Source organism: Populus trichocarpa, chromosome 3 (genome assembly GCF_000002775.5).
Source record: "Populus trichocarpa isolate Nisqually-1 chromosome 3, P.trichocarpa_v4.1, whole genome shotgun sequence".
NCBI lineage: Eukaryota > Viridiplantae > Streptophyta > Magnoliopsida > Malpighiales > Salicaceae > Populus > Populus trichocarpa.
In genome coordinates this window covers 17,181,039-17,207,750 of record NC_037287.2, presented here as the reverse complement: position 1 = coordinate 17,207,750, position 26,712 = coordinate 17,181,039, and the positions used below count along the sequence as shown (strand labels likewise).

The following is a 26,712-nucleotide window of genomic DNA, read 5'->3' as shown; positions in this document are numbered from 1 at the left end:
ATTGCTTCCGCCAAAAGACAAGCAAAAATCTCTTCAGTGTGATGCTAAATTGCAAATAGTGGAAATTGATGCTTCTATGAGCTGCTTCTTTATGATGTTTTTGTTTTTTCCATGCTTAGTGAGTGGGATAACTAGCAGAAGAATTTATGGAGTAATTTAGATCGTCAAAGTCCAAATAAAAACCTGTTATGCTTAAATTTATGGGATTTTATGTTCTTATATCATGGTATTTAACTTCTTAGTTCTTTCTTGAAAATCCTCTCTTCTCGGAGAAGCTTTCATCTCCTTTGCTGCTAGTTTACATAAATGAACGAGCCACATTTGTGACTGCCAGTGCAGTACTAGACATGCAGAGTTCAAATTTCAAGTTATGCTGTTTAAATTTTAAATCGAATCCAACTATTCTGTTACTTCTCTTATTTGGATGGGCTAATTTACCTTAGAATTAACTATAAATTATAATCTAATCCTTTAGTTTATCAAAATTAAGTAATTAATTATTGTAATATTAAAAATAATTAAATATTCTTTTGATTATTGTCCACTATGTTTTAGTATTTTGTTTCAAAAAATGCTTTGTTTTCTAGTCAAACTTCCCCTTCTACCTACTCATTCTTTATGGTATATAGTTTCTGCTAAAATATGTTACAATCTCTTCATCATTCTTACCAAAAATGACCCTTAATTGAAAAAAAAAATTCTGAAAAGATATGACTGATAATTTAAACCGTGTGAAAAAGGAACTGTTTTGGCACTATGGACCCAGGCTCTCTGGACTGTGGACGTGCTCGATTTGACTTCGCGCATGTTCGTCTATGAGACTCAGGAGTGGTTTGGTCTTTACTGCAATATGGTTTGGGTTTGGGGCTCTCGGCTCTGGTTGCCAAGAACTGTTTTGGCACTATGGACCCAGGCTCTCTGGACTGTGGACGTGCTCGATTTGACTTCGCACATGTTCATCTTTGAGGCTCTAGGGTGGTTTGGTCTTTGCTGCAATATGGTTTGGGTTTGGGGCTCTGAGCTTGGGTTGCCATTACCTTCTCATGGCTTCGGTTCATTCTCCCAGTTCTCGTATATATTATAACATTATTCGACTTTTAACCCACGTTATGTATCCAAAGATTTTAAATTTGAAAAACTTAATACTTGAATCCGTACCCATATCTAATTCTTGTATCCAATCCTGAGCAACATAAATTGAATATAAAAATATAGAAATTAAATGATAGTCTTTGAAAACACAAGAATTAATTAATTGTTTTTGCTGAGCTACAGGGCTCCCCGAGTGATAATTTACTCTTCACAGTATTTGTCCTTTGATATTGCTGCTGAATGATCTGCAGTTAAGCATGATTTTTAATTACGGAAAGCGAATTCTTCTGTCATCACTGCTTCTGTTCTACAGAGGGTCTGCTAAAATTATGGTTGCCAACGCTCTGATGTTGCTGCCACAGTGCTATTGAATTGACAAACTCGATTTGGATTATTGCTGGTAATTATCTGGTTTGCTGCCATGACAAGTCCAGGCTTACAAAAACTTGGTCTGTGCTTGTTTCTTTTGAGCACCTTCATGATTTGCAAGCTTGATCAACTTCACTATCGAAGGCTATCAGTTCCAAACTCTTCTTCCCGTTTGCTATCCTCATAAACCCATCACCACAGCAAAAAAAATCATTTCTTTCTGTAAAATTCGTTCTCTCTTCTTCAATTCCATCTCCTCCACCAAATATCTACACGGTGTAGGCTTGTAACTTGCTTCGTTCTGATTACCTGGAAGGGCCTAAGCTTGGACCGCGTTTCTCCGCATCAAATTCAGCGTGCTCTAGTTTAAGCACTGTTTGCCTTGGGCCGTAAACCATCTTGCTATTCAGTAGAAGGGCTTAACCATTTTGATGGATTATTAAGCTCAAACATCCCTCTTTCTAATTTTCTTGATGCGGCTCTCTAAATACCTTATTTAAATTAGTCTTTTTGTATAAATTAAAATATTAAATGTCGAGTTAGCTTGACAATCAGGATCCATCACTCATTTTCTCTCCTCTATTCCATGTTTAATTTAGCTTGAGCTGTATCCACGTCATGGTTCAATCACAAAAATATAACAAAAAAGAATGTTATAGTTTTCATAATCAATTAATATAATTTTATTAAAATAGGGACAGACAACTCAATGTTAGGTTAAAAGAGAGAGAAACTATGAGATGCATCCCACTCGTGAGACTAATTCAACATTTGAAACGGAAAAACTTGTTTGAATAATATGGGATAAATAGGAGGGTCATATTAAAAAAAAAATCATCAATTGATTGGGACTGCATCAAGAAAACTACAAAAGTAAAGGTAGCCATGAGCTTATTGGCCCCATTTTGCTAAATCCATATAGGTTATAACCTCTGAAAATGACATGGACCGTCTGGAAGGTCGCATTGGGCTTGAGTCATCCAGTATGTAATCGCTCGTCTTAGTCAAATGGGAATATGGTTGCGTAAGTCAGCGACCACCCCAAGCTTGGCTGTATGAAGGTCAGACTCCCTGCGTAAAACCTATCTTCATGGTTGTTTGACAGAATAGCATGGTGGCGATTCGAATTCTAGCCCTTCAGTCGAACTCGATCGTCTCACTTGAAAATAAATTACATTTGATGTATGCACATGTATTGATACTAAAATGTTCTGGGTGTGATTTCTATGTCATAATTCATGTATATTTCATGTATATTTAAGTGGTGTTTGGCAATTGTCACGCTTAGAAATAATAACATTTAGTAAATGTCCCGTTCTAGAAATGCGACAAGGTGAAAATATGTTATTTCATCGAATTCTTTTTTAAATGTATTATTCTAGCAAAACTTTTAATTTATTGTGTTAATTTAAAAAAATTCAAAAAGAAAGGTTGTATATAAATAATTTATTGTCGGTTAATTGACGTGACTTGTGGGATAAAAAAACTATTGGTTTTTTTTTACCATTGTTGGCTAAACTTCACGTTTATATTTGAAATTGTGGTATATTATGTTTTTTAAAATAATTTTTTGTTTGAAAATATATTAAAATAATTTTTTTTATATTTTATATTTTTGATATTATCTCATTAAAACTATTAAAAAACATTAAAAATATCAATTTAATATTTTTTTAATTTAAAAAAAAAACACTCAAAAAAGAAAGAAAAAAAAGACTTTCAAACACTCCCTTCTTTTTCTTAAAAAAAAAAAAAAAAACAAGTGAGGCTTGCACGATGCAGACATAGTTAGAGGTGACACATGGAATTCCCGCAACAAAAGTCACTGCAATGGAGTTTTCTTAAGTCATCGTGAGAATATGTCTCCAATAATGGAAATTAATGTACCAAGTCATCTTAATCAGCTTGCAAATTATTGTCCTTCTTCAAGATTATGACAGAAAGCCAGCATTCAGTCATTCTTGTGTTTTGCGAAAAGAAAACATGCAAATAGCAGTCCATGTCAATCCACCGAACCTCGCCACGAAGAAGATGTATCTTGTCTCTAAACTCGCTCAATACTCGGTGCAATGCATACAATAATAAAAAGGTTTTCGGGATTCCAATATTTTTTTTTAGATATTTTTTAAAGATATATTTATAAGTTTAATTAATATAGTGATATTAAAAATAAAAATATTTTAAAATATTTTTAATTAAAAATCACTGTTAAAAAACCAACATTCTATCATAAAAGCTTTTATTTATTTAATTACTTATGACAAAGTGATAAGTATCCCAAAAGTCAGGATAGTGACAATATTCAATGAAGGATGCCCTGGCGATTATAGTGATAATAAACACTTAATTTGCATGTCTTAGTACTCCTCAACAAACTTTCATGGGAATATCTCTTGCATAAGAACAATTGCAGCCATTAGCATCTGATATTTAGTCTTGAAATTCCCCACTCGATCTAAAACGGGTGGCTATTGTTAGATGAAACTGAGGGGTTTCTGGGCATTGTGTCTCTAGGGGCGGTAAGAGGTTTTTGGTTTTGGACCAGCAAGAATCCTTGAATGAAAGGTTGGAAAATCAAAACCAAGGTTACAGAGTAGTTGAAAGAAGTATTTTTTTTAGGGAAGATGAGAGTTATTTATTGCAATCTATATTCTCATATTAATAAATTTAAATCTTAGAGTATTTATCATATCAAAATAAGTAGAAACACCCATGTTTTTTAAATTAAAAGTTTAGTATCTCATTTATTGCAATCCCTATTAAAAATTACCAATTTTATAATTTAAATGTTTTTAAATCCCATAAAAAAAAAATTGTTTTGTAAGTGCTAGATCTTCAACTACAAATCATCAATCTCGTTAGCTCTAGAGAATGGAATATTAAAGTAAAAATATGATTACAATCATCCAAACATTAACAAAATTTATTTCTGATCATAATGGGTTTTAAACCATCATCACAAAGAATATCAATTTTCCAATCTAACCAGACAAAGTTCGGGTCCAAAACCTTTTTTTTTTTATTTCCTCGAGAAGAAAAAAATCTCACGGAACTGGTCTGTCGAATCGAAACAATTCTACTTAATTAGTGCATTGAATTCCATTATTTATAACTGATTGATGCAAAAAATCAAGATAGTGTGGTGTGATTTTCCCGACCTGATGGGACAAGATCCATGCCATCTAGCTGAAGCTTACACGTCAAACCTCTCTTAATTTTATCAGTGGACTGAACTGCAAGCCCATAATAGATTTGAACTAGAAATATTCAAAAGCAACGTGTTCTTTAGTTATCCCAACGATTGAATGATTGGTTTTATTTGATTTGTGAATATATATATATATATATATATATATATATATATATATATGGCATTGAAGGAGTCAAATATTATTGATTCCTTAGCACACAGTGAAAGACCGAAGGAGGCATGTGCTTACATGAGTCCTTTGTCTTTAGAGGAAACACCCTCGCAAGATCACATGAAAGTTGAGACAAATAATGAGTCCATTTTTGCATATATATATATATATATACACACAACACAGGAGTGCACATCTGACATATCTCGCATGTGTTGAGCTATGGCACATGCACGTAACAGAGAGAGACCAGTAGTATATATATGTGTCAGCAAATACTCAAGAAATTCTGTCGATGACTTTCCATTTTCCCTTTTGATAAAAACTGAAGTGATTGTTCTTGTTGCTGGATCTGTTTTCTAAATTGTTTTTTATTTGACAAAAACATTAAATTAATATTTTTGAATATTTGTCTATTATTTCAAGATATTCTTAATCAAAAATCACTCTTAAACCTCAGGCACACAGAATGAAAGTTGAGAGGTCATCAACTGCATCTCGAGACTGGAAAGTTCGGAGGGTGGATCTTGATGAAATTTTACTTGTGTGTTCTGTTAAGATGAATGTGCCTGCATGTTTCTGTCCTTGCAGCTTGATCTCAGCATCCAAACTAATTCAGGAAAGAAAATTGTTAGCTGTACAAGTCCTACGTAAAGAAAGCAGAACCTCACATTGTAGGTACAGTTAGGGAGTAGCTAGGCACTGAAATGGCACCACGAGGGCTTGTAAAATAATTACTCTATTCACTTGTTAGCTTTTCTGACAGGCTACAGGCTCTCGTCGTATGCAGTTAGTCCTCACCCAAATCCTTTGCATTTTCTAATTCAAGTTCCCAGGCTTGCTTGCCATTGTATATAAATGTTCTTCGAGTAAATGGATGGCAAACAAAATGATGCAAGACTTAAAATCCAATCAGGTATATATAATTTTGGGATGGTGATAAGGTGTTTTTTTAAAAATATTTTTTATTTTTTATATTAATACATCAAAATAATATAATATACAAATATAAAAAAAACTAATTTAAAATAATAAAAAAATTAATTTTTTTAAAATATTTTTGAAACGTGAAATCAAGTCTAGACTCGTTAATTTGACATAGTGGTGGCAGAAATGGATCTCTGTATTACTTTAATTATCAGTAAGATTCATTTAAATGCATTGATTCAGTTACTTCAAGAAAACAATTTCATACGAACTAGGGGGACATAAGCTCATATAACTCATGTTAATTTATGCAAAGGCAACAGCTTCAATTATTTTTGAACTCTTAATTTGGACGCCAAATCCTATATATTCCGGAGCCTCGAAACAGCACACGTTCAAAAATGTATTTTTCAACTCTGGCATCGTCCAAAACAAGTGCTGCTGCCATGCAAAGTTGTAGGCAATCGATCTACCTCGTAGTCATATCCTCTAACGAGATTTTGGTTGCATTCGACCACACTTACTTCACATTTAACAGCAAGGATATCCCCAGTATTTAGAGCATTCGGGCATGGTGTGTGTGTGTGTGTGTGTAAAATGAGATGTTATGTAAGTACTATCGATTTTTCTCTATTTAAATAACACATTAAAAATAGTGTTTATGGTAGCCATAATGTTTGGATTGGTTTGAAAAATCATAATTTTTAGTTTGATTTGATATGGTTCATAAAAAAAACAAGTTAATTTTAAAAAAAATGTGACTAAAAGATGCAACACCCTACTAAAATGCAATGAAAAATCACAACAATAAATATTATCGAAAGTGTAACGTTATAATATTTAAAATTTATAAAAGTAACAGGAACTACATTACTTCTTGATATACTAATTTGATATACCGATCGAATATGATTGTTATAAAAGAATATAAAAATATGAAGAGATATAGCTTTTAATTTTTAATATGATAAGACATGATCTAAAAACATGATTGATTAATTTATTAAAAAAAACTATTAAAAGATATTTTCACTTGATAGAGTATAATGAAAGGATATAAATTAATCTCAATGATATAAGTTAATAGAGCACAAATTTAAAAATAAATGGGTTGAAGATTAAAAATCTGACTAGGAAAAAATGATGGGATAAATATTTGGAAAATGATAGTGGGATAGAACCCATCACTTTTTAGGAGGATAGCCTTTTAACCATAGATTTTAGATCCGGTCTGGTCCAAGATCTGGGTTTCGGGTTTTCAACGAGTCACCGGGTTGCCCCCGGGTTTTTAATTGAGTCTTGCTGGATCACACCAGATTTTTTCTTTTCCTGTTTTTCTTCAACCCGATCCAATTCCAGCCTCAAGTCGGCCCGCCGATCCGGGTTTTAAAATTATGCTTTCAACCCGCTACCATCCGTTCCTGATTCCTCCTCTCGGAATTCTTGTGTCGAACAAAAGGGACTTGTTTGAGGTGAAAAGTTATGAGGAATAATTTAAATTTCTGTACATTTCAGCCCAATTGATTAAAATACAACTAATTTAATTGAAAATATATATCCTTTCTTTAACAATCTATCTAATTTCCTGTTAAATAACACATCAGTTGCGCAGATTGCATTATAAAATATAAAAAATACATGAGATTAAAATCATTAGATCGTTAAAAACTCGTCCCAGTAATTTCAATATAAAAAACATCATTTACAGTATCATAAAATATAACCAAGAAATCAACCCCTAATTTCTTATGATTTTTGAGTCATTCTTTCTGATTCTTAAGAAAAAACAATAGTTCTATATGTATTTATACATAACGTCTAAATAAAATGGATAAAATGTAACAAAAAAGGCTTAAATTAAAAAATTATCTATAATTCAAGGATTACAAGTAAACAATAATTCTGGAGGTTTTGATTAAAAAAAAAAAACAAACGACATAAACTATTTAGTGGTTAATTAGTACCACGTACGTAAAATAGCTCTATTAACTAAACAAACAAGGTGATTCCCATGTTACAGTAAGAACTACATGATTTGCTTAAGATTTGTCGTGGACTGGATTAAAAAATTAATATAAAAATATATTCAGATATTATTAACAAGTTTTATAGTTAAAAAAAAATTTAAATGATGAGTGAATGATCTGATACAATTTAGTTGACTTGACAAATGTCAAAATAACCTAAATAACTAGTAAAAATATAATTTGACTAAAACCAATTCAAGATGATATCTTATTTTTTAAAATAGTAAGACAACATTTTGGATTGTCTCAAGTCAACCTGATAAACCTATGATAAGGTTCATGAGACCATAATATCTTCATGTAAAAAAAATTAAAATAAATTATAAAACACAATTTCTTATCAACTCAATATTGATCAATGAAATTGAAAAAAACTTAATTAAAAAAGGATATAAAATTTACTCGAGTCAATTTGTCAAACCCGTAATTCATGTGATGAGACTAGGATAACCCTGTAAAAAACAAATCGAAACAAAAATCAAGTTTAATTCTCCATCAATCAAATGTTAAAGGATGATATAAAAAAAAAACAATAAAAAACAACACAAAAAATGACCAAAGTTGATATGGGTTAACTAACTAAATTTGTTATCTAAATTATGAGATTGAGATAATTTTATAGAAAATAAACAGAAATAAATTATAAAGTTTAACTCTTAATCAATTCAATGTTGAATGATAAAATTGAAAAATAATTCAATTAAAAAAAATAAAAAAAAAAACTCAAGTTAACTCGTATTAATATGTCAAACTCTCATTCTAGATCATAAAATCAAGATAACTTGAAAATAAAATGAAACATAATGTAAAGATTCATCTCCAATAAATAAGAATAAAAATAAAAAATAATCTGAAAAATAAGAAAAGAAAACAGTGAATTCGTCTCTTCTTTTAGTTCCTGTTAATCGAGAAATAGACCAATTTATAGTGTATATTACTTTCAAAACTCGTTTTTGGGGCATTTGCGCAAATTTTCAAAGTAGAGTAGCAATATCTCTATTTTAGGATACTCAGGGGGGCGTTAAAATAATTTCCATATTAATTAATTTCCGCCGAAATACCACCTGTCACTTTTTTTTTTCTTTGAGAAATACGGAAATACCACCGGTTTAATTGTTACTAAAAAAAAATAAAAACTTTTTTATATTGTGCCAGTGCTAGAGATACAAGAAGATAGACACTGACCAATAAATACTACCTGTCAAACCCTTATTTCTTCCTCTGGCTAGCTCTTTCCCTCTCTCTTGTCACTCCTTGTACAACAAAACCCAGCACCAGCCCTTCGATCTGATTCTTGATGTTCAGGTCTTGATCGGAAGCTACAAATCTAGCGAAGCAACATTCATTTCATGCCCTAGAATCATCATACCAAAACCGAAGAATTTAGTGTATATAAACTATTTTTTAAAGGTGGATCGAAGGCATGGAAAGAGGCCACTTCCACTGGAAGCATCAGAGGAGAAAGAAAAGGAACATGATGACTTCCCTTCTTATGCCTCTACTTGGTCAGAGACAGACATGTCTGCTATGGTTTCAGCTCTCACTCAAGTCATGGGTACTACCGACAATAACCCAACTTCGGTGCAATCCACCCCATATGCTCTGGATCAATCCGTCGTCAAAGACGAACCTGACCAGTCTCAACCAGTGCAAGATCAAGGTAATGGATGCATACATATGTGCTGTGTCTTGGTGATTTTTGCACTTTTATATGTCCTCCCTACATTAATTTGAGTCTATCTCTTTTCAAAAACTTTTATTTATGCCTTAACCAGCTAGTACTAAAAAAGTTTTTTGGCATTATTATTCCAAATGATCCAAAAGATCGATGAAATATGATTGGCACCAAAAATTTGAAGAGGGTTGCAAATGAAGAAAAAAACAAAAAGAAAAACAATCTAGAGTAGCAAGTTAGCTGGGCAAGGTTAATCGTCTGTTTGTATTTAAATCGTCAAAAAGTTTGTGATTCTGGTGCCTTTACATTTTTGTTTCTATAGATATTATCTTGTCAAAGTTGTCACACTCTATCTACCTATCTAACCATGTCGTTCTCTTTATTTTTCTTGATTAAAAGTCCATAAGAAAAAAAAAAAGAAAAAAAAAAGAGGGCCTGCCTAACCCCTTCAATTTGTTTTATTCTGCGGAGATGCACATGTGAAATTAATATGGCGATTTTAGGGTTTCTCGCCAAGTTCATTGTATCTTACTTTCCGTAAAGAAACTCTCTCTCTCTTTCTCTCTTACACACACAGACACACATAAAGTAAATGAGGTGTACCTTACTTGCTCAAAGACGCTCTTTCTTGCTTTACCAAAATCTCACCAAGAAAATACATGTTAGTGATGTCAAAGGTGGTGACCTATCATTTTTCATGTACTCTAGCTAGTTGATTCTGACAAATTTTCCCTATAGAGATAAGCATTGGCTAAAGCTAGCTTCATTGGTGCGAACCTATCACGATTCATGACATTCCTCGTATTAGAAGGGAAAAGAGAGGGAGATGGTCACTTAATTCCGTGAATCACTAGCATTCCTTTTTGTTGGGACATTGACCTCTCGAGCCTTATCCTTTGATAATTTCTTATTGTTCTTCTCGTTGCTTCACCTTGCCTAATCTTGAAAGGGACAGCATCGTTTGTTGGCGTGTAAGACCAAAGTATTTGTCTTTGATGAAAACCACACAATCTATTAATTGTGTGTTGAAGTTTCTTTTACAGGAATTGAATTCCGAGTTTGTTTGCTTTTCAGTTTTAAATACCTTTAACGACTTTTCTCGCATCAAATTATAATTATTCGGATGAAATCATAAGAAACTCTTAAAAAATATATAAATCTCTGACCTTTTATCCAACCCACGTTCCGTTTGCGTGGCTTTGTAGTCTGCATTTTACTTTACCTGTCCAAGAAACCTTCTATTGAAAATTGCACTTCTTTTTTATATATACACAGAAAGAGGGGGGGGGGGGGGGGGGCTCTATATTTTTCATCAAAAAATAAAAACATATAATAACTAATTTACTTCGAGACTTACTTTCATTGATCCAATTAATGATTAGCTAGGCGGGTAGAAGTTTTGAATTAGGCTGTATCTACTCAATATTAGTGTACAATATGTGTGTAAATTTTTCAGAATTTTATGTGCTTACTTTACATTATTATATTTATTTCAAGTGGGATATATTAACTAACAGTATTTCTTTTTTCAACTCATTCTTTAGTGTTGTCAAGTGATTTAGAATCCAAGATTTCAACTTATTTTTTATTTTATATATTTGTGTTCTTATATTAATTCCATATGGATATGTTTATTAAAATCTTTATTGTGGACCGTCTATATCTTTGATAGGATAGGATTATGAATCTAATCTTAGAGTTTAAAACTAATTTGAGGACATCATCTTATGGGGGGGAAAACTAGATATTAATCTCTAAAATAAAACCCCACTTTATTTTGACATGACTAAAGCATACATTCTCTTTTCAATATGAAAAATTAATAAAACTTAATTTCACCTAGTATTTCAATTATTTGAGTTCAATGGTTCTTTGCCATGACAAGATGTCTTAGCTTAGCTTATAGTCAATGTGAATTAAAACCTTAATAATTTACATTTATTTACAAATTAAGCTCAATAAAATATAATAGTGAGATTGTTCAAATTAATTTAATAAATCTTTGTATGATATTGTCATAATAAAAATATAGAAGTTTATCTATAACTTTCCCTGTTGAAAAGTGGAGAATTATTAGTGAACATGACCTAACCATGTACCTGATAATATTAGCATATTACAGAAGAGAGGGGTTGAACGCACGTCCTTACATCACTTGGAACACTATCTCATGCATAATCTTAAAACTATCCAATTGTAGTCTAATCTATATACCTGAGTTACAGTATTCATCTATTTCGAGAATTCTTTTTTATACTTTTTTGACATATTTGTATCCATAATGAGTGGCTGTTAAAATTCAGTTCCTTGTAATTAATCGCTCAGACGATTTAATTTGTTTGTGCAGAAAATACAAGGAGAAGGCATTATAGGGGGGTGAGACAAAGACCTTGGGGTAAATGGGCAGCCGAGATACGTGATCCTAAAAAGGCAGCCCGAGTCTGGCTTGGTACCTTTGACACTGCTGAGGATGCAGCCGTTGCATATGACAAAGCAGCACTTAAGTTCAAAGGCACCAAGGCTAAGCTTAATTTTCCCGAAAGAGTTCAAGGAAGAACCGAGTTCGGCTACTACATGGGTTCTGGGACTTCAACCAATGTCTTGACTGAACAAAGTCCTAGGCCAGTTGCTCCTCCTCCTCCTCCCCCTCCCCCTCCCCCTTCATCATTTGCACCAGATACTTACCCAGACTTGCTTCAATATGCACAAATCCTTTCTAGCAATGATGCCAATTTCCCGTACTACACTTCAAACCTCTTTAATCAGCAACCTTTTGCTCCCCATTATTCATCAAGCTTTTTATCACAACAACAACAACAAGATCTAATGAGATTCTCGTCAAGGTTCGATAGCTCCTCTAGCTCTGATCAACAGGAACATGGGAAGGACTCCAGTAATCCTAGCGAGTGAAATGTTAGATTTTCCGCACCAAGAGGGCAACTTGGAATCCTTAGTTAAGGGAATATAAAGTATGGGTTAATTAGCATCATTCCTTTGAAGCAGTAATACCATTAGATGTCGAGAAGCTCATAATTGATCAAGACCTTCCAAGTATTTTTGTTGTGTTTTGGAAGCTCTTCTCTTTCAATTCCTTTTTCGTTTCAATGCATGGGGTAGACACCCTAATATATATTAGTCACCCCAAGAATCACCTATCAGTTGGCATTTTGCATGCATGGTCTGTAATCTTTGGAGAGATAACTATATATATATGAGAAATTTTGGGTAATGTATCATTTTCTTTAATTTTTTCAAGTATTTGCATGAGGTCTTTATCAAAGTCTTAATCGCTTTTGATTTTGTACTTGTACAATGATGATGGATGTGGTCATCTCTTGGCAAAGTTGAACGATGTGGGGTTTGTTATTTATTGGAAAGACTTGAACGCACGCATGCACAGTACCTATCTATTCATCTACATCCCATCGTTCAAAACTTGTTCATCCCATATATATCTTGCCATTTATTCAATGTGAGGGCATTTTTTATGCCTTCATTTTCAAGCCTACGAAGCTAACTTTGTGGAAAACTTTAAAAATTTGTCACAAGCCACTCATTGCTCGACAAACTTCTGAGCTAAAGATGGTGGAGATCTTCCCGAAGACCTATAGTGCTCATCCAGACCTTGAAAATATAATAATCGTTTTCTGTTGAGTTATGATCTCGTTGAATTCCATATTTCAAATTTGGTTGATCGTATGGATAATTGAACTAATAAATAAAGTCCAAAGTAGACGTCGGTTCATATATTTCTTCAATAGTTAATGCTGATATTGATCGATGCACCAAGTTGCCCTTTGATTAATATTCGAATCAAACACTTCAAAAGTACCATCACTTCATTGATTAAGGATAAGGATAGAATATTATTTGATTCGCCAACATATCTAATCGCAGACAAGTAATTTGGCATTTGCTCTGATCGATTGATCACTAACATTGTCTTCATTTGGTGTCAAATAAAAACAAAGTTTGAGATATACAATCTTGGTTTTTATTTTACATCAAATTATGGCCCAATAAAAAAATTTAAATTTTTTTATTTTTTTATTGTATTAGATTAGTGTTTTTTTTTCTAAGTTTTTTTTTTTTTATCATATCCTTATATTTCATTTCGACTATTAATTAGTTTTATAGCCTTTTTAATATTTTCTCGATAAGTATCCAAAAACAAGTTTGAGATATACAAGTTAAAATGATCATTATTCACACACATACATATATATTTTTTATGTATATTAACAAGATACAATAAAATAGATCATTTTTATGTTTTAAACCTGTGGGTTGTGAAGCAGGAAAAAAAAAAAGGATAATGAGGTTTATAAATATAGGGGAAATTAAAGAGACTAAATCTTGTTTTTATTAATTACATAAAGTGCTCTATTAATTACCTATGATCTATAGTCAATACATAACATTAAAAAAAATCTAATATAATTTGAGAGCAAGTTATCAAAATTAATAAAGTCTCGCGGAATCTATATATATATATAAAATCAATGGTATAAAATTAAGGTGTGAAATTTAAGCTTGAAGATGGCTTCTCCCACCTTTATCATGCTGTAAAGCTCGAAATGATTTTTCTATTGATAATATAGGGATTTTTCGTAAATTGTACTCAAACCAAAAGAGATGCCATTTAAAGTTAGGGTGGCGCTGGACAATCTTTGGATAATCTTCCCAACGAAGTTTTGAATTGTTTGTAATTTACTTGCTAGATGTTTTGCGTGTAGGGTTAGTCACGACTATATATTCATTTATAAAAATTAAAAAAATTTATGGTGTTCAAGTTGTAACTAATAATATTTTATTAGTTATTCACTTCAAAAATAATATATAAATAAAAAAAAATTTAAATAAAAATATTCTTATTACCTCTAATGAGCCATGAATTTAATTTTTTTTCTACATTTTATGTCTGTCTTTTTCTTTGAAGTATAATTATAACTTGAACACAGTAAGATTTTTTACATATTCTTTTGAAATACATGGATTAACAATCCAAAATATTTTGAAAATTTGATAGAAACCTCCTTAGTATTTAAAAAGAATAGAACTATCTTATGACTATTTTTATAACTTTACCTTATATATATAATCTCTTCGTACTCTTGGCTGGCTTTATACTTTCATGGTGTCTAAAAAGAATAAATAATCATAATCTCTCTTAATTATTTTAAGTGTTAGCTAGTGACTACACAGTTGGTATCCCACATTCTAAAATCAAGTTACTTGTTATAATCACACACAATTTCTAATTAAGATGTCCCCGAGGAGCGTAGCGTGATGACAAAAACCTTGAGATCTGCACAGCAGGTCTCGAGTTTGAGTCAGGGCGTGCACCTCTTGTAAGAGTCTGGGACAGCCGGGGTTTTACTAGCTCATCTGAGCCCATAAAATACGTTTTCCGGAGGGTGGAGTTTTCTCGAATCCAAAAAAAAAATTCTAATTAAGATATTTACAATTAGTTTGAATTAGGACTGCTTTAGGCAATTAAATTAAGCTCAAGAATCTTGGCTGAAAGGATAACGACATCTCAAAATGTGACACACTTCGATCGATCGCTCACAATAATGAAAGGAAAAGACAAAACAACATTGCATGTAAGCACATCGGAACCACTTTGAAGAGATCAGTAACACGAATTAATTGAGCTTATCGAGATGCTAAGTTAAATTAACAATATTATATACTTCCTCCAATCGGCAAGCATCTAAACTATGTGAAGGGCTAATGAAGAACAGGGTCACTTAACTTTTTAGCAGGGAAATCATGGCTTCTCATCATTTGTCATCTATCAAGACAACTACTTTAGACACGTTAGAAGCGCAAAACGTTAAAGTGAACCAATTAAGCGACAAAACCTAATGTTTTAGTAAAATATTTAATGATGTACAAGAGAATTATCAGACTGAAACGTGCTTATAATTAAGCATGGCTCCACCGACCAGTACTGACGTAACCTTAAGCTCTTGCTTTCTTATATGCATGAACTTTCATTAGCTTTATCCTTTGTCTCCGTGAGCAAACAATCTCCATTGCCCCTTTCTTTCTTTAATATAGAGGCTTTGTTTTTTTATTTTCCACGTCCAATGATAGAACTTGAACGGCTACAAAATGTTGGCTTGCAAAGCCTGAGATAGCATGCTGATTAGAAGCGGCTACTTTATTAAAAAGAAGATCTTTAACTGTTACGCATGCACGGGCCGTGCCCACTTGCCAAACAAAGCGGCGGGCCAGATTCAGATCATCCAAAGCCCAGAAATGGTTGCGTCATTTTTTTACTTTTTCTATTTCCAATCACAAAGATGGCCACAAAACGACAGTGGTTAACGGAAACGACAAAAGGTGAGGAAACTTCTTTTCCCTCCCCTTTTTTTTTTCTTTCTTTTTAATTTATTAGTGTAATCACCCACGTAAGCCGCGTGAGATCTGACGTGGGCAAGGTCCCAAATCCCAAAGTATAAGCATGAATTAGGGTTCATAATGACAATGACATATGGGCTCTGGGATTGCATGGTAGGGGACCAGGTCTTAGATGGTGACAAGGTTTTGTGTATGCTTTCGGTTTCTCCGTGTCAAATCTTGCGGCTCTGCTTCATGCCTCATTAGACCACTCCTGCGGCTCTTCAAGTACAATCATGGTCCATCTTGAAAAAAATATGTGGTTCGTTGTCAAACATCTCTGAAATGTAATTTATCTGCACATGGAGGTTTGGCCAAGGTGATCTCTTTTGATTCTTTCAGTCGTTTTCTAACCCTTGTTCGTACATGATTTAAGGAGATAGCCTGATTGGGCTCTTACTAGCTATGACTATAATACCTACATAGCTAGCTGATGGGACCATCTAATTAGTGGTGTGATTTTTAATTTAGTTTGTTCCAAATACTCTTGGTGTATACACACACACGTACAGCATGTATTTTTAATTTGAGTTTTGGAAAATATACTCGACCACCACCATGATATGAAGTTACTTTATCCTGGTCTCGAGAAATTATGAATGGCATAAAAGCTCCGAGCTTATCCATCGAGAAAAGAACTTAGTCGGGCTAGATATTGGAATGAATAATGGGATAGATAGCGAGCAATACCCTGAAGCGATGATCATATCTTATTGCATGGTTTTAAGGCTTGAATAATACGTGATCGAGTAAGAGATTTTCCTGTGTCAAACAGCATGAGTGATCAGATGTATGTTCTAATTGTTTTGGCTACGTACTTTGCCTCATCAAAGCATGTATACGAGAATCTTTTGAAGTTTTGGTCAATGAGATATATAGATTTCTGGAGGCTGGCCGGTCACGGAGTGCTCGATCGGTCGAGTACTGGTATGTAGAATTTATGATCGACAAGGACAGAAGTCAAGTTCCCATCATCTGTACTGGCGAATCTTGTTCTTGCTCCTGAATGAAGATGCTTTAATAATGCTTGGAATCAGTTTCTAGCTAGTGCTTGCTAATTCTTTGATGATGAGTTCGGTGATCTTGCAACTTCTTTTAGTAAAGAAAGGAAAAAGAAAAGGATCCCCGCCACTCCTTTTTGTCCTGCTAGTCATTGTCAATGTATCTGACCTTATACATATTTTCTAATTTGATGTTTCTATTTTTATATTTTTACTTGAGTATGTATCTTTATTTTTTATTTCATTTGTTGTTGGGAATGTAGTTACGGTTGTTTTTTAAATTACTTTTTATTCTAAAATATATCAAAATAATTTTATTTTTATTTTTTAAAAATTATTTTTGACATCAACGCATCAAAATGATCTAAAAACACCAAAAAAATATTAATTTTAAACAAAAAAAATAAAATAAAATTTTAATTTTTTTAAAAATCGCTTTTGAAATGCAAAAACAAACAGAACCATATGTATCTGTCTTTATTTTTTAATTTCAATGAATGTACCTTTTTTTCATTAATTTTATGCCTTAAAATATTTTAAATTGTTGATAAAGTATTGATGATGTACTTAAATTTAACATGTTTAGGAATGAAATTTTTTTAGTTTTTTAACAGTGGATAATCACACGTTTACGTTAATATTCTCTTCTAAGGAGTTCATGAAGTTGATGGTTAGTGATAGAAGACCTAACACATGTAAAATAATTTTTTTATGAGATTTAAAGACCATCTAATGATAAGATCAGTGACTTTTAATAAGATATTGAAATAGATAGGAGAATGAGCTCTAAATTTTAAGAACAAGAGTGTTTGTTCTTGTTTGTATATTATAAATGTTATGAGAATAAGAGCATGAATACTTAGATAATAGAAAAATATATACCATTTACTTGGATAGTTTAGTGGGGTATATGTAGCCTCTAAACCTTGTCATATTTGCTTAAATAAAGGGGTTAGGGTGTCATTTCTTCCTAATAACATTAATGAAGTATAATTATCTCTTACACAATATTAATAAATGATAGATATTCTTACACATATTAAAGATGTTCATGGATCGGGTTGGTATCCATAATTGTATCTAACCCAACTTCTGATATTTTACAAATTATAGACCCGACCCATTCAAAAAAAAAATTGAACCCAAACAGTTTGGATATATTGGGTTGAACTAAATTTTGTGTGGATATTACATACATTATTGGGTTTTGCATATAAATCCCCTTATTCATCGATGATTCTAAAAAAATACACTTTTAAAAGCATATAATTATTTGTCTGATATTGCAATATGTATTATAGTATCTCAAACATATAGTTAGCACTAAACATAAAAAAGATATTGAAAAGATAAAAAAAAATTGATACATATTAAAAAAAAATGAAGAGAGAGAAGGACAAAAAAAATATTCATATTGAGTGTTAAGGTTACTCATTAACTAAATGGGTTATATGAGGTCGGGTCGGGTTAGGCAGTTTTTAAAAATCTCAACTCACATCTGACCCGTAATATCTATTTATTTAGTTTTTTGACCTAGTATTATTTATACTATCCATATTAACCAACTTTGATGGGTTGGGTTAAATTAAATAATGCAAATATTACATATGACTTGTTTTTTTGAACACTCCTACACAATATTAATATTGATGAAAATATGATAAACCCTTAAAAATTCTTTATACACATAAGGATGTAAGGAGATGATTATTCTTGACTTTTAATATTTTATGTTAAAAGTCATAAGAATAAATAAATAAAGCATCGTGACCCGACATGGGGCCTATAATGATTGTCAGTTCCACATGCATTTGGACTTGGAATGATCGCAAGTCCAAGGATGTTGAGTCAGACAGTTTATCAAACCTACATGTACTTAGGTTCAGTGCGTAGTTAAACCTAAAGATGTTGAGTATAGCTGAACCTAATAATATTGGGTCTTGAAGCAAATCAGACCTACATGTACTTGGACTCAACGCGTAAATAAACCCTAAAAATATTTGGCTTGAAAGTAAGTTAAACTCGTGTCATCTGGACTTGATATTGTGTCAAGGTTAGGTATGATAAGTTATTACCTTGTCTTTGATCCTTTTACATATGAGCTTAAGCAAAATAATAATATTTATAAAATATATTGATCCATCAAGTATACAAGTTATCTTGTTTTGGGATCATTGTTTAGGAAATTGAAAAAAAAATGAAAAGAAAAGTGAAAAAAACATGAATATAAAATTTGAAAATAATTGAAAAAATAGAAAAGATTATTTTTTTATGTTAAAGGTGTGTTTTTTTCTTAAAGAAAACCTAAAATCCTTAATCCAATAATAACAATAAAAAAGAGAAAGGGGGTAACTATAATATTTTAGGGGGAGGGAATTCTCCTTTTTATTATTATTTTTTATCCCCATGTTTTGGGATTTCAAACAATCCAAAAAAAAATCCCTTCTGAAACACAGTTTACATTTTCATTATTTTCTTTGTTTTATTTTCAAATTTTGACTAAGAATTTCAAGTATTTAATTAACAAACACATCATCACTGATAAAAATATTTTAATAGAGACACTTAACTGAAAAAAGAGTAGAGTTACAAAATTAAAATAGAAAAAATAAAAACACTTGATTAGAGAATATAGACAACTATTTTTATTATTATTATTGGGTTAATCTATCTATTTATTACGATTTGGAAGAAGAGATTTTAACTTAATAGGGCGGTGCATGTCTGACCTGGGCTTTTCGTGCGACGTTATGCGTTTGAATCAGGAAATGAAGGCCTGGAGTTATTCCGTTGAAGCCTATTTTGCTACTACCTTTATGGGCCTAGAAACTTCTGCGGCTTTTCAAACTTAAGCAGGGATCCAACTTAAAAGTTCAAACGAAAGGTGAAAGCATTGTTATAAAACCTATACAAGCACAACAGGTGGATCAAGGACCCGGATGACTCAGTCTCAGGGTATAAATCCCGATTGTTTTGTGAAAAATCCAGTCAAAAACTTTGATAATTTTTTTTAAAAAAAAATTCTCTAGTCAAAGTGATTTCGTTTTCATTCTTTTTAAAAAAATATTCATCAACTTACCTCCCGACCCGTGACCCAAGTCTCTTCTTGAGTTGACCCGTGTTGGGTCTTACAAATAATGGAATAATGGATATGATGTTCTAAGATCTATTAAAATTTGATCTGAAATCAGCTAAAGACCAGCACATCTAAGGTTTTTTCAGTTCAAAATATATTTGTTGGTGTGAAAGAAAAGAAGAATAACATAAGGGCAAAAAAAATGGTTCAAGAGGGTCGATACGGGCCCAATAGCAAGGCCGGTCAACTGGTATTGTACAACGAAGAGCTGGCCCAATACCAGCTCTTGACAGTTTGCAAGCAATCTTCTTAATGCATGGGCAAATACACCAATCGTTAAGACTAAAGTGTTTACACTTTAGTCCATTCGAACAAGTCCAAAAATTGCATGATCAAAACCATCATAAATTCATCGTCTTTTCTTCTTTCATCTCTCTCCAAGAACAGCCGGTGTTTGAAGAGAAATCCTGAGATCGCTATAAAAAGTCACAAGATGGCTTTATTGTGTTTTTGAAGTGAATTCATCAAATTAAGGTCCTACTTGGGATGCACATGACATTTTGGAAAAGATTTTTGCTTAAATTTAATATTTTTTTAATGTTTTTAGATTGGTTTGATATGTTAATATAAAAAAAATAAAAAAAATAAAAAAAAATTATTTTAATGTATTTCTAAATAAAAAACACTTTAAAAACCACTATCACACTCTCAAATATTCTGATAATACTGTTTCTCTGTTTTTGAAAGAAAATGTCATCTATAGATCTTTTTTGTTTGGCAGTGTGGTTGCGGTTGCTTTTCAAATAACTTTTCATGCTAAAATGCATATTAATGATATTTTTTTATTTTTTAAAAATTATTTTTAACATCAGCATATTAAAATGATTTAAAAACATATTAATTTGAAATTAATAAAAAAATAAAATAAATTTAATTTTTTTCAAAAATATTTTTAAATTAAAAAAACAAAAAGACCGTCAGTATCGATAAATGACACCATAAACAATACCTTGCACATTCACGGTGTTTGTCATCGGTTCTACCAGCAGGCCAACCCCATTTACCATCATGGATCATATCTGCAACACAAGCATCTAAATGGTAGTCATGAGAATGTTAAGTAATCTAATGTTTTTTCTTCATTATGCAACACGGTGTCATTAAAAAAATTCTTCTTTAAGAAACAATTACTGGAAGAAAAAAATATTGAAAATTACAGCTAAGAAGCGTTCCTTTTTATAACATAAATATATTAAAAATATAACGTTTTAAATTAACATTTTACATTGGCTTTGCATTTGAAAGACATTGGTTTCCATACGCATGAAAGGCATATGCAACGCCTTTGCCAAAAAATAACTAATGGCTTAAAAAATGCCATTAATTTGGATAAGTTAAAGGATAAATTAACAAGGATAACTCCGCTCATACATAAGGATGAAATTCACAAAATAATACAAATTCAGGGTCATTGTCATTAACCACCGTGCAACCAAAAGCTTTGTAACCAAAAAAAGAAACCAGCTTTCATCCCAGCTCCCTTGCTCCTGGTCTGCGTTCCAGGCTCCAGCATACGTTATTGACTGGCTCTATCAGTAGTGGTTGGGGCTTCTTGCTCCTTCCCTGGACTCATTGTCTGCACATTTGATGATGGATCCATAATGTCATCATCATCAGTTTCTTTTTTCTGCTTCTGTGCATTTTGGGATTCATCCTTTGGCTCTTCGGCAATTTGGTCATCAGCAACCAAATCTCGTTGTTGCTCAGTGGCATCACTCTCTTCACTACACTCTTCTGAATTGTTGTCCAGTTTTTCCTGCTCAGCTTGTTGTTGTAGTGATTCTATGACACCCATCAACTCCCGATTCACCTGTCAAGAAAACTTCCAATGTTCTCAAAGGAGATTTCATGACTCCCACTAAATCTTTTAGAAAACAAAATTGAAAAATGAAACAAAACAAAGAATCCCTGCAGTTTTGCCACAAGAATGCTGTTTCATGTCAAAATGCATGTAATTGACGCACGTGGTACCTGTGGGTTCTGAAGAAAGTCAGCTATGTCAATAGTACATGATGGACATTTCATAACATTCTTTTGCGCTCTTAATGTCCGTCTTCCTTGACCTCTTTGTCTAGTGAGACTTTGGCCAGCAAAGGCACCCTCAAGACATGCTTTGCAGAAATTATGGGCACATGGGGTAGTGATTGGATTGGCCATCACCTTCCGGCAAATTTGACAACTAAACTCTGCTTGATGAACAACCAGAAGCAAAAGAAACTTCCATGAATCCATTGATATTAGTCATGACCATGGTCAAAATGCATTCCATAGAAACTGCATATTTAGAAGAGTGGACATCGAAGGCTTCAAGTTGAAATTGATTAAATACCATACCTTTCAGAAGTTTTTCTCTAACAGATATATTTGCTTTTTGTCGCTTGATTATCCTAATCACTTTGCCATCTTCTGGACCTACACTATCAGCAACTCTTTTTTTACTGGCTGGAGGTGGCTTTTTCCACATCCAGCAACTTTTTTCATCCTGAGAAGCAAATGTTAACATCTTAGGACACTTTAAAATGAATGACTCATTGCCACAATGAACCATTGAAGTGAAAGAGTTTGAACTCACCTCATAGTCCCAGGAAGGGGACCCCTTCCTTTCAGTTATATCAATTGCATTCTTTAATTCCTTGATGACAGGCAGAGGCCTCGGACGGTCCCCTTGAACATCACTGCAATTTGATTTCCATCAAGTCAAGTCATAGAAAGGGAGGGAGGGAGACAGGAAGGAGGGAAGGAAGCAGAACATACCTCGTCCATGGAGCAGGCTCGTTGTCGCATCTGACAAAGAGATACCTGCAAACTTTAAAGCCCTACAATGAAGGGTGGTAGTTAGCAAACACATTTAACAAGTATACAGTCCATGATTTCCCTTTGATGCATTGCAAGATTGTCTCTGGAAATTTACCTGTATTCCATTCTTACGCCAACACTTCTCAATTCTATAAACCCCATCATAACGCACACCTGTTTCTGGAGCATATGATGATCGCTTCTCTTTGTGAGACCTGCTAGCAAACAGAGAAGGTTCACATTGACATTCAAATAGGAAAAGAAAAGAAAACATCCTCAGATAACCTACACAATTCATGACAGAAAAAAGAAGATTTATCAAAGCATCCAGCAAGACATCACAAATAGCAAAGACCAATTAATAAAAAATGTCCCAGAAGGGATGGGAGGGCTACATATGGAAACCAAGCAAACAATGCTAACAGATCTCTAAGCATTAGACAGAACTATCAATGACAAATTTTAACAGAACAAGAGTTTCTCATGTCATGTGGTAGGATGTTTCATTCCCAATTACAAAATCTGCAACTCCACATCACTGTCACTAATCAGTTCAGCAATTAATGTGACAGAAAATATAAGGCCCCATGAAAGGTAACAAGATGCAATGCACACTAATGGGTCATCAGATCATTTCTTAGCACAACTCACCTAACCACTCTTACAGGATAGCCCTTTAGGCAGCTTAATCGTAGTGCCTCGTTCATCTTGTCAAACTTTTGGTCAAAGGACTGGTCCTTGTTTGTGCGTTTATTGCCGCTCAGGTCCCTTCCTCCACTGTCAACCACAAATTAAAATTAAACATCAAATTTGGAAAAGAAAAAAACAAATGCAATATCTAAAATTCAAGCAACAACTACATTTGACATTGCTCATAAATTTCAAACCATATCAGTGCTTTAGCATGCCAAATATAACAGAGCACCACAGTCCATTCCTTCATGCCATACTTGAAGTACATTCATTGAGTATTTAAGGTTAGATCAATCCAAATTAAAAAACTTATTCAGTCTGGCATTTTTTTAAGCAAAAACAAGTCCATTCAACTTTAACAATGAATGAACCACAACTCATGACTAGTGAAAAGCAAACCAATAATGCAGTAAAAAAAAGGACATGAGAACTAATGCAGAGACGCAGACAGCATACCTCCCAGTGTAAAGAAACCATTCACCATGGTCCTCGTCATCAATATAACCTCCAGAAAGAGCCACCGATTGCGCGCCATAAGTAGACTGACCAGCAATTCCTGCAACATGGGGGAGATGGGCACCCCATTGCCTGCATGCCAGCCTATCCTCCCATATCTCTCCCACCAAAACACCCATATTTCTTTCTGGGTCGTTCTCTGCAGGGATTGGCCCAAAGTGATCAGGAGCAACTGTGACAAAGATCTTCCCACTACAAGCATTAGCCTTGCCAGCTTTCTTTGCCCGCTCTGTTGTGTATGCTTTGTCTGGCCTGTTTTGGTTGTGGACAAAATGATATACCTTCGCAGCACCCCCAGCATTGCTGGATCTTGACATCCTTGCCATACGTATGGCAATAACAAGTGTAGAATTGATACGAGGCTGGCTTGCTATCTTGGGTGGGATTTGTACACGGCAATATGCACATGTACGTTTCCCTTGTCCAATCCATCTCTGGAAGCACTTCAAGCAAAAGTTATGACCGCATGGAGTCTGAAACAAGAGAAAAAAAAATATAAGAAATCATGAACATTTTCCAATCCAAGCGCAATGACTAGAGCAACTAAACCAAAAATATACCAAGCACCAGCCTTCAAGAAAATGGTATTGAAAACCCACAAGAAAAAATTTCCCCATTTTGGGTTTTTCTTACTGGTTTCTAACAATCTAAATTGAATCTTCAGCTTCTCCTGGATAATTAATACTAACAATATTTAAAATCCAAGTTTTTTTTCCCATGAAAACAACTAAGGCTCCATAGTTAGTCGCCTGCCACTTCAAATCCAAAAAAAATAAGACTCCTTAGTTAATATCTAGAGACTATTCACAGCAATTGAACTTAATCCAAAAGGCCAAAAAAAAGTTAAAGCTAGAGACAGATACTTTATAGATATTCATAGCAATCTTTTTTCTTTATTTGATCACCGTTGAAAACGACTCTGTTTTCACCTTTTTAACATCCAAAAGAGGTAAAAACTTTATTTCAATAACACAACCAGCAACATCCAAGGACACCACCATCATCTTCTTTTCAAAAATCCCTCAAAACCTTTGCTAAGACAAGCAAACAAACATACAGATGGAAATTTTTTAAAAGAAAGTAAAATCAAGAACATGTCTGAAAATAAAAATCAAATGAGCAGTTATAAGATTTTTAATTTGTGAACAGATTTCACATACAGTAACCGGTATACCAAAACAAAAAAAAAACAAAAACATGTCTATAAAAATAAAAATCAAGCGAGCAATTATAAGATTTTAAATTTGTGAACAGATTTCACATACTGTAACCGGTCTATCAAGCATTTGCATGCAGAAAGAGCAAGTCAACTCCTTATCGAGTATATCAAGGACGTCATTCTTCTCTTTCTTTTCCTCGCCGTCCAATGAGGACGGACCAGCGGCGGCGCCACTCAACAGCTCCTGACGTTTCTTTGCCTTCTCCTGTTCAGTCAACGATTTGTCATCCTCGATCTTCCGAATCGACGCGATGAGATCACCGGAATCCTCCGATCTTCCGGAGGCGAAGGCGGAGGTGGACGGCGGATGAATCATGGAGCAGTCAGGGCACTCCCATTGCAGCGTATCAGATAGCGCCTGAGGGGGGGAGACGAGACACGTGGCGTGCCAGGGGGTGACACATGTTTTGCACGCGAGGGTCTCTTCACTTGGTGGCTTGTTTTTGCAGACCATGCAAATGCCGGCTCCGTCGCACGGGAGTTCCATTTTGTTAAAAGCGACGGCGGCGTACCTGAATGATTTTTTTTGTTTTCGGTTTCTTTTTTGACCTGGATTTTAATAGGGAGTTGGTGTTTGAGAGGAAGGGAGGAGAGTGGGTGGTGGGTGTTTATAAAAAGGTCAAAAGGTGGGGTCCAGGGGAGAGGGACGGAGCTCTCGGTTTTGGATTTTGGATTTGCAAATTTTGGGATTTTGTTTTGAATTTTGTACCTTCCCTCTTTGCTTTTTTTTTTCCCGCTCCTCGCTACATATTCCATGTATGTTCTTCTGTAGCTGATGCATGTATATGTACCTATGTATGGAAGTTATGATGGAGCAAATTTAACGAGATTTACAACCACCATTTCTAAAACATCTTAGATTTTCTTGCCTTTCTTGGATTTTTTTTATTTTTGTCTAAAATTCAACTTAAAAAATCAGGTTTTTCTTATCTATAATATAATAAAGGTGTTCATATTAACTTGGTCGGTAGGGGCGGAATCATGAGAGGCAAGCAGGGACACGGGCCTACAAAACATTTTTTTTTTATTTACTATAGTATGATATTTTTATTTTAAATAAATAAGTTTTTTAAATAATATATCTTATTATATTAATTTTGGCCTACTCTGTCAAAAGCTATCAACTTCATCCCTGTTGGTTGTATTTAAATATAAAATAGTATGATATTTTTATTTTAAATAAATAAATTTTTTAAATAATATATTTTGTTATATTAATTTTGATATTTCCTGTTAAATGCTACCAGCTCCATCCCTGGTCGGTTTTTTATATTTGAATGTCATACAAAGCATGTATTTGTGGAATATAAAATTAGTTTGAATTGTAAATAGTAAATCTTAAAATGTGCAAAGTATGTGTTAGAAGTCTCGATTTTTCAAAATATCTTTAATTTATATAATAAATAAATTTAATTATATTATTTATGGGTTGAAAATTTTCAAAAGAGGTGACTTCACTGCGAAACAGCGGGTGTTGAAAGTATAAGCCCC

The 26,712-nt window shown here is 33.3% G+C and overlaps 2 protein-coding genes and 1 long non-coding RNA gene across 3 annotated transcripts; 1 reads left to right on the top strand and 2 right to left on the bottom strand.

Annotated features, from left to right (window-relative positions):
• Positions 1–6,802: 6,802 nt before the first annotated feature.
• Positions 6,803–9,124, bottom strand: LOC112327039 (uncharacterized). The gene is made up of 2 exons (XR_002981114.2): positions 8,976–9,124; positions 6,803–8,229 (listed from the first exon to the last, which is right to left on the bottom strand). It is a non-coding gene; the product is annotated as an uncharacterized LOC112327039 (long non-coding RNA).
• LOC7481177 (ethylene-responsive transcription factor ERF113) lies at positions 8,998–12,681 on the top strand. The gene is made up of 2 exons (XM_024598403.2): positions 8,998–9,437; positions 11,800–12,681. The coding sequence occupies exons 1-2, from the start codon at positions 9,296–9,298 to the stop codon at positions 12,360–12,362; spliced, it is 705 nt and encodes a 234-aa protein (XP_024454171.1). The 5' UTR covers positions 8,998–9,295; the 3' UTR covers positions 12,363–12,681.
• Positions 12,682–21,170: 8,489 nt separating this feature from the next.
• LOC7496528 (E3 ubiquitin-protein ligase ORTHRUS 2) lies at positions 21,171–25,815 on the bottom strand. Its single transcript, XM_002303710.4, has 9 exons — positions 25,268–25,815; positions 23,943–24,475; positions 23,445–23,570; positions 22,909–23,008; positions 22,752–22,813; positions 22,570–22,672; positions 22,332–22,479; positions 21,969–22,183; positions 21,171–21,807 (listed from the first exon to the last, which is right to left on the bottom strand). The coding sequence occupies exons 1-9, from the start codon at positions 25,706–25,708 to the stop codon at positions 21,514–21,516; spliced, it is 2,022 nt and encodes a 673-aa protein (XP_002303746.1). The 5' UTR covers positions 25,709–25,815; the 3' UTR covers positions 21,171–21,513.
• Positions 25,816–26,712: the final 897 nt, after the last annotated feature.

Coding starts and splice junctions, on each gene's coding strand:
- LOC7481177 (XM_024598403.2), top strand. CDS start 9,296: ATGTCTGCTATGGTTTCAGCTCTCACTCAAGTCATGGGTACTACCGAC. Junction 9,438..11,799: donor TCAACCAGTGCAAGATCAAG/GTAATGGATGCA, acceptor TTGTTTGTGCAG/AAAATACAAGGAGAAGGCAT.
- LOC7496528 (XM_002303710.4), bottom strand. CDS start 25,708: ATGGAACTCCCGTGCGACGGAGCCGGCATTTGCATGGTCTGCAAAAAC. Junction 23,571..23,942: donor TGGTTTCTTTACACTGGGAG/GTATGCTGTCTG, acceptor TGTGGTTGACAG/TGGAGGAAGGGACCTGAGCG. Junction 22,673..22,751: donor GAGCCTGCTCCATGGACGAG/GTATGTTCTGCT, acceptor ATCAAATTGCAG/TGATGTTCAAGGGGACCGTC.